We start from the raw sequence: 16,695 nt of genomic DNA on the forward strand, positions 1-16,695 counted from the left end.
CATGTGTCTTTGACTAGCATGTGTTGTGTAGAGTGATTCATGCAGAACACGTAGGCATTTTCCAGTAGCTTTGGACGTCTCATAGAAACCTACAGCTGCAACGACACACAAGCATACACAGATACACACAACTCATGCAGGCCTGAAGGAGGGCAAAAAGGTGGCTGAATGCACACACACATGGACGTTTCTCAGTCACACACACAGCAACATAAAATATGCTTCATTGATAAATGAGATGAGACAGGCCATGGGAGCACAGGGGCAGAGGTGTCGGTCCTGATTCTTGCAAGCATTTAACACACACAGTCCACAAACCTAATGGATACTCAGACCCACCACATACATGTCATCTTTACACAAAGACAGGCTCAACTGAATCTTAGAGGCCACATTAAGTGCAGATAAACTTCATATTTTCAAATTACTTCTATTAATAACCCAGTTCCCTCCCTTGCTCCATGCTTGATGTCCATACCACTCTCTTGCTGCCTCATTGTTTTTCCTCTCTGCTGTATCATATTCCATGAAGGGACATGAACAATGACAGTCTCCTGTTAACGTCAGCAGTACAACATGCGCATGCAATTTGGGGTTTGTGTGAAGCAGCCAGATGTGTCGAGCTGTTATTTATGCAGTTTATGCACCTCCGCCGGTAGTGCATCACATCAGACTGGAACTGGGCCTGATAATCATTACAAATCAGATTTAATGCTTCGCATGGCCACATCACGCACTGCAGATTGTACCCCATCAGTCTGGCGTCATCACAGATAAAGTAAAAAAGAAAAAGAAAAGAAAATAAACACAAAAAATAAAGAAGAAGGAGTTTGAGAGTGCATCCCTGGCATCTAACAGGTAAAGGGTATGTTTACAATGTCAGTTTTGAAGTTTAACAGGACCTCACATCAGTGCAAAGTACAACACAGCAATAACAACAGATTCATTCCCAAACATAAAAAGTAACAGCCATGAAGTGAAACTTTTAGTTACATATTCACATTTTGCTAGTATTATCTAATTAATAGATCTGGAGCATGGATGTCTCAAGTACAAGATATCATGAGCATCATTATTAAGCTGTATATTACAGTACATAGCAACACTGGACTTTCAACTGTAACAACATGTCCTGGTTACATAGGGTGTATTCCCTTAAAGACAGTGGTTACAGTATTTCTTTACATGGGTAACATCTTACTTGAAGCTCTCAAGACACATTTTGCTGATTTACCATATGTTTATTTACAAGGACTACAGATCTGGAATAGTCTGATGGCTTGTGGATATGAATGATGCAGGCGGGTCATTTGACAAGGTGCTTATAAATGAGGCGCTGCCGATTAAGAAGCAAGTCTTCAAGTAAAATGTCACCTTTAAGAACCCAGTTGTTGATCCTGCTGCACACATAAAGACAGAGAGGGAGACGGACGACAACAGTTGCTGTGCTTTTCGCTTTTTTCTTTTCCCGAGAGATGGACACACAGTTAAAACGGGGCTGTCATCTGTGTCTTTGGAATTAACAGTACAGAAGCAGATTATCCTCCACACAAATTGTTGTTTAAACCGCCTGAGAAATTAAGCAAAGTGGGCAAATAATCTGAACCTCCTCAGCATCCAGACAATCCCGCCGGGATTACATCACATTTCACAAACACAGCCAACCAGTTACATCGCAATACCCTGTTGTTCAGCAGAACCACAACCTCATTGTGCCATGTACTGGACCAAAAATAAATATATATATACATATACATATATATATATATATATATATATATATATATATATATATATATATATATATATATATATATATATATATATATATATATATATATATATATATATATATATATATATATATATATATATATATATATATATATATATATATATATATATATATATATATATATATATATATATATATATATGCTTAAGACTGCTGGATAGATATTAAAGATGGAAAGTGCACAAAAGAGACCAAATAAATACAAAGAACCAACCAAAAAAAATGCACATACAGATATGTTTGTAAAAAATCATTGTGCTTTTAGCTGTCCTGTGTATAATATTCAGAGCTCCTGCATGAAAATAAGGTGTACACATGCACTTCGGAGATACAGCAGAGCTATTCAGTGGCATTCATATATCTTATTCATAATATAGGCAAAAACACAATAAATCATGGTTGTGTGTTTGTGATTATGGTATAAAGTGCAATGTGAGGGCATTTGGGCTGAGTGAGCCCTGTTTGTCTTCACGTAGAGCTCTATATTTACGCGTGTTTTTGCTTTTATGACACTTGCATGGATGCATTTGTGTGCGTGCTTTGCATGTATGCGTATGTGGGCATTCTTCCGTTTCCTGTTCACTGATGCCTGGATGAGCATACAAGAGGTAATGTAACCAAACCAACCAAAGAGGAAACAGACTTAACAATTCATTGGATAAACTGCATGGAGCAAGTTTACTTTCAACAACCCTCTATTTTTCTCTTCCTCCCGTGTGCTTTTTGTTGAAGGATTTCTGTTTTGATACCTTACATGAATTTAAATAGCATTTTAAAGCAATCACACAAATCAAAAAAAGGCATAAAGAGAAACCTTCACATGAAAAGTGCCAAAGCAAGCTGACATTCTCGACCTCAGAACCCAAAAAATCTTCCCAGTTCCCTTTTGTCTTACCAGCTTGGCAATGATTATCCAAGTGTAACATCCTCGTAGACAAGGCAGGCTTGCATTTCTGTTTGGATGACAGTCCAGCTTTCTATAATTAGAGTTATTTTACACTTGATGAAAGTCTTAAAAGGATCGTTGCGTCGTATGCATACCCTGCCAGTTGATGCCCTCACACTAGATGAGGACTTGTAGAGGGTTTGCAGATGAGTTTTTCACATCATGACAGTGACAAAAGTGATGACGAATCTTTTTCTTAAGAGTAATGATGAGGTTGAGAGGATGGGTGAGTTTGTCCTCTAGCCACAATTTTTGGCTTTGATCATTCTGATTTGAGTCTCTCTACGCCTGTTACTGATATACTAGTTGGGGTACAGCATGACGGCTAAATGGCATATATTAGAATACCCCATGTTTATATACATTAGAGTCCTCTGTTGTGGCTCTGGAACGTGGCTGACTTGTATGTTTTGCTGAGTGGCGTTCATGCTTGCAGTCTCAAATGTTGGAGTCTTGTATTTACGAGCACAACAGACTCATCAGTCTTTGAAAATGATGCTTTTACCAGATGAGCGAGCTTAACTGAGTTTGTCAACTTGGTTACATTTACATTACATTTCTCTATAGTTATAATAGTGGCTATGCCAAGGATGAGGAGAAGATGAGGCTTTTAGGATGCTGAAGAGGAGTTTAAATGTGAGCAGAGCAGGGCAGGAGGGCAGGTTAGTAGTGTAAGAAGATGCTAAATGTTTTGAGTGGATTCACCACCTTAAATCTCCACCTGTGATCTGAACTGTTGCCAAAGCACAAGTTCTGTAGCACATGGACGACGCACACATCTACACTCTCGCTGTTTCCAACTTCCTTTTCTTGATGTTCTGCCACTGTAACCTCCATCTCACTTGTCTCCCACTCCTTTTAGCCAAACACATATGGATGTATGCTCCAATCTGTATGTACGCTGTGTTTGTTAATGCTCCACCCAAACAGAGGAGGATGTGGATGATGAGATTCCCAAACATTTTTGCTCTGAGTGATACCTTTTGCGGGTCTCTCTTTTGACTTGTCTTCCTTCTTTACCCCTCCTGATCTGTATCCTCCTCCCCCTCTTCCCTCCCCTCTCTTCCTCTTCTGGATTTACATCACACTGCATTTGCCCTTCAGTCTCTCTGCACGGGACTGCTTCCCGGAGCGTTTGCCATCGATGTTGAGGCTCATGTTCCTCTTCTTGTCCAGGTTAAGGAGCTCCTGGAAGAGCTCAGTGACGTTGTGGTTAGTCTTGGCTGACGTCTCCATGAAAGCGCACTTCCACTGGTTGGCCTGGGCCTCTCCGTCCTTGGTCTCCACTTCTCGCTGGGTCTCATCACTCTTGTTTCCCACAAGCATGATGGGAATAGCCTCAACATTGCCTTTTATGGCCAAGACCTGCAGATGAAAAAGGAAAAAGACATGGAAAAGTTTTAATGTTTAAACAGGTCTAACATAACTCTTGAAGGACAAAGCTGATCACTGATAGGATAAGTTTGCAGCTACTTTGCATGCAATGATGTGGAACACAAATGGTCTTTGACTGAGAAAATAGTGGCAAAGAAATGAGCTCTTCTTTATCCTTGAGTAGATCTTACTTTTTAAAATCCTAGATTGAGAGACTTTTGAATACAGCAAATAAGACATGAACTACTGTAAATACTTCTCACAATCTAACTACAAAAAATATCAAGGTATCATCATATAAAAAGAATAAAAATTCAAGTTTTTAAAGGACCAATTAAAAATCCAAACTTTAATTCAACAGATGGGGTGAAATACAACTAAGGTGAAAAAATATTTAAAAGCTGTTTTGCAGAAAAAAGATAGAGTTGACGGTGCTGAATAAAACCAAGCAACTCACAGCACCGTAGTTGGTTTATTATAGATAAATTACATACTAATGGAATAACTAAATTAAATTGCTTAAAGGATTTCTGGGTGTTCTGGATGTCGTGGTAGTAAATAGCTTTTCTGTGCTCACATATTCTAAACCACAAAAGTTTAAACATAAAATAGCACGCAGCGGATGCTATTTGGTTTAAAATAATGGTGTTAAACTGCAGGAAGATACTTAATGATCCATGAAAGTCATGCCCATTGACAAATTTCTGTAAAACTGCAGACAGTTTATGTCTTCATCTTCTAATATTTTTACACAGTTGTATCAACTCAGCCAGTTAAAGATGTGTTTGATCACTCCGCACCTGTTGATAAATGGGTTTGAGCTCCTCCAGGGACTGTTTGCTTGTGATAGAGTAGACCAGGATGAAGGCGTGGCCCTTGGAGATGGAAAGACGTTGCATGGCTGGGAACTGGTGGCTGCCTGTTGTGTCTGTGATCTGGAGTGTGCACACGCTCTTGTCACAGCTGATCACCTGGCGGTAGGTATCCTCCACTGTGGGGATGTAGGTGTCCCTGAAAGTACCCTTCACAAAGCGTAGAACCAGGGAGCTCTTCCCCACTCCACCTGCGCCGAACACCACCACACGATAGTCGTTGCTCTGCTCCGGCATCCTGCCTCCTCAGGCTCAAGACTGTGTTACACCTGCAATGTTGAAGATGAAAGGATGCAGAAGAAATTGGGTGAGAAAATATGAGATAAAAAGATTATTTTAGTCATGTTAGCATTTCTTTAAAATGCCTGGACAGCACACTCAGAGACCCTGGCTAGACTTGCCTTCCGGCTGCAGAGCTTCGAAGTATTTTAATGATCCATGTGCTCTGATTATGAGCCAGAATACAAATTAAGACGATGAGTTTGGTGAACCTCCAAGCGTTTAATCTGACGCAAGCATTTCCCTAATCAATATACTTTACAGAGTTGTAGTTTCTCAGCGTCGACTCCAAACATCTCTGTATTTCCTCATTCACTGCAGCACACCCTGGTCCAGATTGACATAAGTCCTTTTGTTCAAGAAAATGATCTCCTGAGCTGCAGATGCTACAGTAATAGAATGTGTGTTTAATAAAACATTATGCAGTTCATCCAGACTCCAAAGAACAAAAGTGGACGATAGAAAACTATAAAGTTTTTTTTTAAGTTTTGTGGAAGGCAGGGACACACTAGATCTGAAATATTTATCTAAAACAACTGTCCATTTTACTTGCTTTGTCATATCTGGTGGTTTTATAACTTTTATGTCCTCTACATAAAAATGTAAACAGTTATTATCACCCACATGGGTATTTAGCAAGATGATGCTAGATTAATACTGCATTATGCTCATGAACATTGCAGTGTTGATGTAGAGTAACATATTGTAATATATACTCATATAGTTTTTTTTTTGTTTGTTTTTTTTTTAAATCAAAGTCTAGTGTTTCAATATCACATTTATGACAGTTCCAGATAATCAAATGTAAAATTGGTATGATTTTAAAAGGCAGGTCATGATTTTTGAGTCCAGAAAAATCAGTCTTGTATCTTTGATGTGAAGCCACTTCTATGGATGAACCATTATAGCTACAACACTTTCTGGTGTTACCAAAATGTAAAGAAGACAAGTTTAAGATAGTAATTGCAGAAATCAATTAAAATTTGTTGGCTGTTTTAAAAAAAATCACAAATATTTTGAAAAAATAACTAAAAACAAACGTTTTTATCAGTCGAGAGCTGTTATGTAATCAGAAATGAACAATTAAACATCCATATCCACTCTGAAATAATAACACAACACTACAGAAACAACATTAGTGCGGTGCAGCAATGCAGCATGATGAAGTACACAGCAAATATGACCTGCTTTATCTCATGCATATGCATCTTAATATCTTCCCAGTAAATCTGATGCTATCTATGTGAGTACTGCTTGAATCTGCATATTGTTTCTGTTACATTATTTATCTACTGTGGCTCTACTCTTGTTTTATACCATCCCTACAGTAAGACACTCTTTTGGATGTGATTATGTTCTAAACTCCAGCTGCAATAAAACAGCAAACTGTCATTAATACTATAAAAGAATACGTAAATTTCTGTTATGTTTCCACTGCAGACACCTGCTGCACTATTGATGCTGGGGCAACTGCAGATGTTGCACAGGTTTTTCAAATAATATCAAGCAAGGAGTTTGAAATGAATGAAAGAAGAATATCTTTTGAGCAGAATGACACATACATTTGTTAGAAATTCACATTTGTTTAACGACCATACTGAATACAAAACCCCATGAAATGTTGGAACCCGTCTGAATAAAATAAAATAAAATAAAATAAAATAAAATAAAATAAAATAAAATAAAATAAAATAAAATAAAATAAAATGCATGGTGGTATAGTGGTTAGCACCATGGCTTCACAGCAAGAAGGTTGATGGTTCTATCCTCGGCTGGGGTGGGGTTTGGACAGCGGCATTTTTGTGTCGAGTTTGCATGTTCTCCCTGTGTATGCGTGGTTTCTCTCCAGGCTCCAGTTAGTTGGTTATTCTAAATTGCCCATAGGAGTGAGTGGTTGTGTGGCCTTGCGATGGACTGGTGAGCTGTCCAGGGTGTACCCTGCCTTTCGCTCAAAGACTGCTGGTAATCCCCGCGACCCTTCATTGGACTAAGCGATTAGGATGATGAATGAATGAAGGACAATAAAATAGGAAATCTGCTTTATTGGATCTGTCCCCATGCAGTTATACATTATCTAAAAACTTGAGAAGAGATTGAAACCTGATGAGGCAAATCTGTCTTAACCATTGTGACTAAAGAGAAGACTTAGTTAGGATGAATCTATTACAGTACTTATGTATTGATTTGATTATGAATAAAACAGCTTAATAAAGCTGTGGAAACGGAAAAGTCCAGCAGGCAGTTACATGTTAACAGACTGTAAGGAGGCAAAACTCCTACAAAATAGCCAGAATGTCAAAATAGCCAGAAACAATGGTCATCTGCATTGCCTCAAACTGTTGGCTTTAATAAGGTCTTCAGTCACGCTGCAGAATTGAGATCTGAGCTGCCAGAGCTTTTCCAGTGATTCGGCCTGCGTAATGTCACACAGGCAGACAAAGACAAACTTTAACACAAATGATGCACTAACATGGTTATAAAATCCAAGTTTGATGTAAATGTTTCAGACGTAGAAGTTTCTAAAAGGGATTTATTTGTAATTTTCTTATGACTTCATGTTCTTTATAGCTACTAATCTCCATATTTTTATGGTGGTGATGGTTTGTACATGTGGCTGTTGTTTTATGTTGTGGAAAAACCCACATAATTTATTGGTAATTCTGAAGTTTATTTCTGTTCTTCTGAACATATTATATTCAGTCATTGATTTGCATTAATGACTGTAATAATCTTGTTTAATTCTCTTACTGCTTTAATTAGAGTTATTTATGTTAGAAAGGACCACAGTGTTATGAAGTTAGCTTTCACAGTAACGACATAAAATTTGGGTCTTTAGAAATTGGATTTTGAATAATTATTTATGTGGAAAGCTCCTCCTTCTTGCTGTCTGCTGTTCGTGTGTCAGAGTTTTATTTGGAGCTCATTGTGCTGCCTCCAAGCGGCTAAAAACAGATCTGTTGGTGTTTCCTGTTTACTTTAGCATGTGACAGCTTCAGCCATGATTCCACCGTTGCTGATTAATGATTCCATCATTACTCCAAATGCTGCATTAGTCTCTTAATATTTTAAGTAGTTTAACTGTGTTATGAGTCAAGTGTTAATAATAAAGATGGAAATTGTGGAGAGCATTGCTAATAGTAATAATAATGTCATAAGTTTCTGGATTTTAAGTGCCAAATTTTATTCTGAAAAGAAACGGAGCATCACACATGCTGTTGATGCTCATATGCCATCACATAATCTTTTTATATCCATGTTACATCTAATATTCTGTTTGTCTTTGACCTGGTCCCTGAGCTCTCTCTAGCTGTTTCCCCCTCTGTCTCCTGTGCTCTCTCTCCCCAGGTCTCCATGCTCTTTGATCAATACACTAAAGCCACTGTGGTTTGAATCAATGGAGCTCATCTCTTTGGGTCCTGATGGTCTGTTAACCTGCCTCTCACAGTGTCTTTTTTTTTCTCCATTTTGGACGTTGTTTTCAGCCTCTGCTCATCAAAACCCTCCTCTGCTCTCCTCCCCGTTTTTTTTTTTCACCTGAGCTAAAATTAGCCTTCTCCCTCCGTCTGTCAGCAACTATAACTGCACACACAGGTGCAACCTCACAGTGACACACATACTGTACTTCCACTCCCTCACCATTTGTCCTTGACACCAGGCCTCTGAGATTAATGACACTCCTCCTCAATGCAAGCTGTCGCTCCTCGTTTCCTCCCTTTCTCTTCTCTTGTTTCATTTGAAATGAGAGGACTGCAGTTCTTTAATGAATTAATGGTACACTATAAATGCATCTGTGGCAGCGCAGCCAGACTCCATTAGTAGATAAGATTGGCACAGACCAGACAGGCATCTTTTTGCCTGTCAGAAAATAGATGCAACACAGCCTTCTCCACTCGTTTATTTTACAGAGCGCGCAAAGAAATGTCACCTTTAGCAAAAATATGCACATAATTTCCCTCAAGAGAGCCACTTACGCAGCAGCATAAAGGAAGCACATTAACCAACATCAAACACAATACCATTCAACAGATCAAGAGCGTGATTAAATAGACATGCACAAAGCGGTCCCATGGTATCTTGTAGAGAAAGGGTTTTAATCAGACTGCTCATACTGGAATGCTGTGGATACACCGCTATTTGGCAATGAGTGTATTACAGGATCAACAGATTATCAGTTTGAGGTTTTTCAAACTGATCATTTTTGACTGTGTGTGGATCAAGGGACACACATGTCACAGTGTTAGAAACCTGCACAAAGTTTCTTCAGCTGTCAGATCATCTTAGGTGTAAGATTGTGAGTCTGCGTCGGTGCAGTCAAGCAGAAGATTCCCTGTTCCCTGCACACAGATCCGTTCATGCCTTTCCAACTGTGTGTATGTATGTGTGTGTGTGTGTGAGAGAGAGAGTGTGTTTGTGTTCTACCACAGGAATTAATCAGCATTTTTAGAAAGGCAATTTTAAGACTCAGACGTTTTCATTAGGTTTGGGCAGGCTGTGAAGTTTCAGTTCATAAGTTTTGATTCAGTCCCACTGCTGCTTCACTGCGCTCACACCTGCTATAACACACTGTCAGTCCCCAAAATGTGCCTATCTAAAAATTGTCGTTGGCTTTAATTCAAAGTCCATGAATGTGAACATGCTTCTCCATATTATTTTGTGGAAATAAAGGCACTAAAGCAGTGCTTTTATTATTATTATTATTTTTTTTTATTATTATTATTATTATTATTATTATTATTATTATTATTATTATTATTATTATTATTATCATCATCATCATCATTATTATTATCATTATTATTATTATTATTATTGTTCTTCTTCTTCTTCTTCTTCTTCTTCTTATTATTATTATTATTATTTCAGTCTGGTTTGTGTGGAGATATACTGGAGGGTGATGGTAGAAAAAAGGGGAACATTTCTTTTTATAGTACTTAAAAATACCAAAAAATTGACAAAATATTGAGTGCACAGTGCTATCTCATTATTTTTTTCATGACTGTGCACTATAATAGCCACAGAATTTCTGATTAATCTAAACTCTCCCTTAAAAAGATTGGTTAGAAATTAATGTAAATTTTTGTTATTAGTTTGACATTTTGAGTGTTTCCACATGCTGTCAGGGGTTAGATGAAAAGACTGATACCTTGTGATAAACTGGCTTGGCTATGTTGCATTTCCAGAGGTGAGAAATTTTGCAGCAAGATTGCAGTTCATGGCTGAACTCGGCCAAGACACACTTGTGTATCTAAGCCCTCCAAGAGCACAAATGACTGTTTTTATATAGTATTTGGTGCCCTCATCCAGGCCCAGACAAGCTGTTTCCTCCTTTCTCCATCTTTCAAGAGGTTATTTAATGGTTGGTGGTGAGACTGTTGTCCACCTGTTTACTTATCTCTCTAAGCATTTATCCAAATATATCAAACCATTTCAGCTATGATTAAGCCTTTGGTAGGCCATGCGCACTTTTCAGCATATTACCTGCTAAATAGATCATTTAATCAGTGTAGGCATAGAAAATATTCTTTTCTTTTCAACAAGTCTGACAAATGAAATAAACAATCTCATTTTTCTGAACATTACTCAAATGACAAAGTTTCTGTCATATGAGCTGTGATACACAGATGAGACGATCCTTCTCATCAGTGTCAATCTATATCTAGATTGAGCGTACATTACTGTGTACACAGGGCATTTGTGCTACATTGTCCAAGAGACTGAAGCACTGTGGTCTTGGCTTAGCAGCTAATCATTGAGCTTAACCTCCTCTGTACTTGTGGCCTGCTCTGCATTGACCCAATTCCCACAACTAAAGTTACCAACAATCTTTGTGTAGGAGCACATGCACCTTGAAGCTCTTTGGTATACCTTGCACATTTGATTCTGCATGAAATAAAGCTTAGCTCCACACAATAACAACTAGGTGTCTCTGTAGACTTTTGTTGAAGCTCACTGTGTAATAAAGATTAGTGTGACTGTATCTACATAAAAAGTGCACTATTAAAATAAATTTATAAGGAAAATTTCTCCTTCCTTTGAATAGATTTATTCCTGAGATGTATTCAAACACTGTAAACTGAAACATGTTGGCTCTTTATAGCAGAAGTTTGTCTTTGTGTGAGTATTTGTACTGAGTATTAGTGTGACCTCGGGATCCTTGAAGTGCTCCTTCTGCTCTCTCAATATGACCGTGTTAATCTCTCGGTCAGCCAGACTGGAGACACTCTGACACCTGTTTGATAGTACTAGTAAAGGTATTTAGTTTGTAGCACTGTTGAAAGAGCAGCAATACTGGCTTTGAGTTGAATTATTTATTATTATTTAAAAGGGAAATCTATTGTTAGATGTTATTGTAGCTCTAAACTCACCACAGAGCAGATTGCATACTAGAAGAGTTCATTTCAGAAGCTCCCTTGCAGTGATGGAGGGTAACAGAGTTGGCAGTTTTGAACAGACTCCATTGATCTGTTATTGCAAGAATAACTGATAAACAATGCTGTGATTCAGGTGTGAGAATCACCTGATTACAGGCAGAAATGAGAAAGGAAAAACACTTCAAAGTCTTATTTGAAACTACGGTAAAGTCAAGCTGAATTAGAAGACATTTTCTTCATCTGTCATTAAAAAAAAGCAAACAAAAACCTAATTCACAGTTTCCCCAAAGATTTTTGATGGATAGCTGGTATCTGAGCAAAATGGCAAATAAAACACTACTTCATGGTGAACATAAGGATACGGAGCAGCCATTCTGGCCAGTGATTATCATGCATAAGAAAATCCTCTCAAGGCCATGAATAATGAAGATTACGTGAACATTTGATTGGGCTGATGCCTGCAGAATAGCTGGAACACTTTAGCATTGATCTGCTCCTGAATTAAAGCAGATTATTATTATTATGGTGTACTCAACAGTGATGTTACCATTTATTTATTGATGAAAATGACATAATTAAACTATTTTCAGAGGGAAGAATGGCCAAAAATACAATGAGGTTGTTGTTATTTCCTTTAAACTGAATTGCAATGAATGCAATAACTGTAGTCTATTAAAATACCACATGACAAGCCTCTTGTAAATGTGATGCTGTCTTGACAAAGACCTAAAAAAAAGATAGTTTTAAAAAAATATTAATAAATTAAATCTTTAAAAAAACAGACAGATCTGTGGATAAAATTATGCATTTCCGTGCTGCTGCATTGAAAATATGCATATTCATATGTGAAGTGACATTCAATAGATCTTTGATATCTCTCTTGTTATTTGATAAAATGCCACGTGAAGGATTCACACATTTCTTCTCATCTCACTGTGAATGTTACCTCACGTCAGTCTTATGCAGGGTATTTTTGGTGGTCCAGTAGGTGCAAACGATCCATTATCAAATTCATCGTCATCATCTAATATCAGCACTCATATCCATCTGCTGCATCACCATGAGCATTGCCATCATCGCCAGCATCATCGCCTCGCTCTGCCCTTGTTTGTTACCGTGTATTGAGTCACTTCTTCATCCCGCCTCACTAGAGACAAATGTTCTTATGCAACTGTGCTGTGATCATCCAAGACAGACAGAGACAAACAGGCAGGACAGCAGCACTCCCCCATCCATCCACTTATCCCCCTCGACACATGTAGGTTTTTAATACAGTCTGCATCTCTGCAATACTCTAAACCACACACTTTAAAGCTTTACTCGCGGGATTTACTGCCATAAGGCTCCCTCTCCTCTTCTCACACACACACACACACACACACACACGCACTCATACAACTGGCAATGCTTACAGGAAGTTGAGTCACATGCATATGCACACATATGCACACGCGCATCGAGGACCTAAATGATTCACAATTCCTTTTTGCGTGTCATAATGGCCCCTTCTCTAGTTGTAGCACCAAAAAACAAACAGCACATGAAACGTGGAGGCCATACCGAGCAGTAAAGATCCAGATGGAGGATTAACCGTGGCATTTGCCTCAGAAACCAGGCTTTATGCGTCACGCCGGCGTCATCATTAGTGTATAGACTCATGTTGACGTGCTTCTCCTCCCCGACTGTAGTCAGGAAAGGGTGGCAGAGGAGGGTTTGCCGTCGGTCCACAACGCCATTACAGACCACCCCACTCTGCTTGGTTCATTCATAAATACCAGAGGATCGCCATCTCACAGCGGTGCATCATTCTGTAGTCGCAGCGAACCCCCCCCCCCCCCCCCCCCCCCCCCCTTCCTCCACCTCTCTTTACTCCTCAAAGCAATATGATAATCCCAACACCTTCTCATTTCTGCCCCCCTCCCGCCCCTCCTCCTGCTGATATGCCAATATGGCTGAGCGGGCATATAGACAACAGTATACAATTCATTCGCACGATCGAGATTATCGAACAGAATTATGAGTCGTGATGAGACAAGAACCGGCGTGGATTGATTTAAAACAAGAGGAGAGGCACTGAGAAAGGATAAAGGAAGCGAGCATCCCGTCTCGGAGCCGTGAACAGCAGGAGTCTTGTGCGCACAGCAGCCAGCCTCGCAAGAAAAGACCGCGGCTACGCCACTGAATGCCAACATCTCATCTCTGTGGAAGACTTGGGGGCCATTAGCATCTCCATACCTGCTCGTGAAGTGTGGCTCCGCTTCAGGCTCGTCCTCGATTCATAAAGGATGAAAGACAAACGCCGAAAGCGTCTTAAACCATTTTACGCGGTCCATGTAGAGCTCATGTCGTCCGATTTCCGACACAACCAAAGCAGACACACGCACACATGCACACACACACACAGTCTCCGTCTCCCTGCCTCTCTCTCCTCCTCGCAGATAGGACGTGGGAGGTGCTATGCCCTCTCCATTCTCTGTCCACACTCGATTTTCTTTCAGTTTGCACTTCCTGGTGCTTCGACTCCATAAAGCTGTTTGTGATTATAGATGCAGAAGTGGGAATCTCACCATTTACACAAAAAACAAAATGATACCCCACTGAATAACATTAACCGTGGAAGTAATTAACTATGAAGTAACATATCTAGAGATAAAGGGGCGATAGAGCTAAATCACATTATTGACAGATATTTAAACTAAACTGCATCCAAATGATTTTTGGCCATGTTTAAGCCACAGCCAAGTAGGCTACATCTGTTCAGCATCACCATAACATGACCATGTCAGCTTTCTTTGGCTCGCTACAGCAGCAATGAAAATAATAACACAATTTTGGAACTTTGTGAGGAAAAATGATTTGATTCATCGTGAGAGATCACATACCTGAGATTTCATCTTACTTTTTGCTATCATGGATGCACAGTTAACCTAGAAATTTTCGGCATAGGTGATTGAACTGCGGAGGCACAATTTACATAAAACACACAGGCTACTGACATGTTCTTCTTTTATTTAAGTATGGCTAATTTGCAAAATGGGGAGCTAAACATTAAATCCATTCAAGTTTGTTGTCATGATAAAGACAAGAATATATGAACTTAAGGTGACTAATCCGGATCAGCACCAGGGACAGCGACATTACTGTGTTTCAGGACCTTGGAGAGTGTTGGGAACTCAAGTAAATTATCCATATTAAAACGGCAAAGTAACACAGAGCATGAGGGGTGGGATTAATGATGTGAAGACACATAGGACAATATAATGAGCTCTATCAGCTAAACAGAGTGTCCCCAAAGGAATCTTAGATCCAAGACTTGCCTTTTGGCATTTCTGTCATTAGAATTGTGTTATAGCGTATTTAAAATGGGAATGCACCCCTTCCCTGCGCTATTAAATACTGATGGTCAAGTCAGTTTAGGCCTTATTGTCAGCTCTGGTGTCTGTACGTGACGGTCTGGCTGTATGACTCACCAACTCGCAAGCGTGTCGCGTTTGTCTCCCTCTGCTGGTGAACAAGGGAACTGACGCAGCTATAACAAGCTGGTGAGCACGCTGGTTTGTATGTATGTATGTATGTATGTATGTATCTATCTACCCATCCATCTATTTGGGATGCAGGCTTAAGAAGCAGAGTAAATTAGGTAAAACTGAGGTGAGCTTGGGCCGAAATAGGAACTCAAGTCTTTATGCAAAAGATATAAAAGGTTGGACTTAGTGTGATTTTCCTTTGCATTTGTAACCATGTTATGAGGGGGAAAAAATGTGGAAAACATATTAAACTTATGAACATTTTCAAGAGCCGTGTTTAACTTACTAGTCAGTTATTACTTTCTGTAAGTTTTTATTTTGGTGCCACAGAGTTACAGATACAGCACTGGTTTTTGATCAGATAACAGTACAAGAGAAAAAGTCAGAGGCGATCAGTATTTCACAAACTCAAACCTGAGGAGAACCAGCACATGTGGATAAGAAGTATTTGCAATACTTTTGACAGAATGAATCTTTCACTCAAAACCAAAAACAGTAGAGGAGGCTGCTGAGGAACATTGGTTATAAGAAAAGTTTATTTAATTTGTCAAATAGTGAGCTATAGCATGCGGAAAATGCAATGCAATGAATTAGCAGATGCTGAGATATTTAAGATTATGTATGGCAGTCATTAAAATTGATCATTTGGGCACATTTTCAATAGCTGCTTGTAAAAAGAAAGAGGTAGCTGAAAAATGAGGTGCTTTGTGCCACTTCTGGTCAGCACTTCTTCCTCCATCCAAAAGCACTGAGCCAACGCTCAATACGAGGCCTTGAATCAAACTGCATGGCAATAATTGGTTTCTGGGCCCCATTTCAAATAAATCAATAGCTCTTGGCTGTCGGTGGCTGGGAGCATACCCAACAAATGCACAGCAGACATATCTTCACAGGAGCAATTTCCAGATGGGTGCCCTCCTCTCCCTCTGGTGCAGTGTGACCAGTGCGCCGGCTTCATCCACCATTTCCCATGCATTGCATCCAGCACAGAAACACAAAGGGCCTTCCATTCGAAGCCCCTCAAGCGTGAACACAGAGCCAAACACAAATTAATGCGTGGGTGGTTAGGCTGACTGAATGATGGTAAATGTACTTGAGGTTGACAGATCAAAAGATCAAGAGGATATGAAACAGTGGAAAAAAAAAAGCACAGCACTGGCATTTTCTCTGCACTCCAACTCGAAAATCATAGTAAATAGTTCACAACTACAGACAAAAGAGAAGCACTTAATTTGTTTTTGTTTTTTTTTAAAAACCTGTTATAATTAAACAAAATCTTTGAAATATAGAAACTTAATTTAAAGCAAAATAAACCATTTTTTATTTAAAAGATAAAATAATCTGGAAATGTTATGGATTCAGAAATATATTGTTCCAGTAGCCACTGGCATAAAAACCATTCCAGATTTCTCTGGTGCATGAGTCACTTGGACCGAATAAAATCCTCTTTCTGGCACTGTAAAGTACAGACAAAAAAAAAAAAAAGCAGAAATGTGTGAAATGTTAAAGCAAGACACAAACAGACTGTAAA

The 16,695-nt window shown here is 39.1% G+C and overlaps 1 protein-coding gene across 1 annotated transcript; it reads right to left on the minus strand.

Annotated features, from left to right (window-relative positions):
- Nucleotides 1–3,818: 3,818 nt before the first annotated feature.
- Nucleotides 3,819–5,224, minus strand: diras1b (DIRAS family, GTP-binding RAS-like 1b; the record flags this gene model as incomplete). The annotated part of the gene is made up of 2 exons (XM_079262028.1): nt 3,819–4,106; nt 4,916–5,224. The coding sequence occupies 2 exons, from the start codon at nt 5,222–5,224 to the stop codon at nt 3,819–3,821; spliced, it is 597 nt and encodes a 198-aa protein (XP_079118154.1).
- Between the last annotated feature and the right edge of the window lie 11,471 nt (nt 5,225–16,695).

The sequence above is a fragment of the Telmatherina bonti genome (assembly GCF_933228915.1).
Source record: "Telmatherina bonti genome assembly, chromosome: 22".
NCBI classification, from domain to species: Eukaryota; Metazoa; Chordata; class Actinopteri; order Atheriniformes; family Telmatherinidae; genus Telmatherina; species Telmatherina bonti.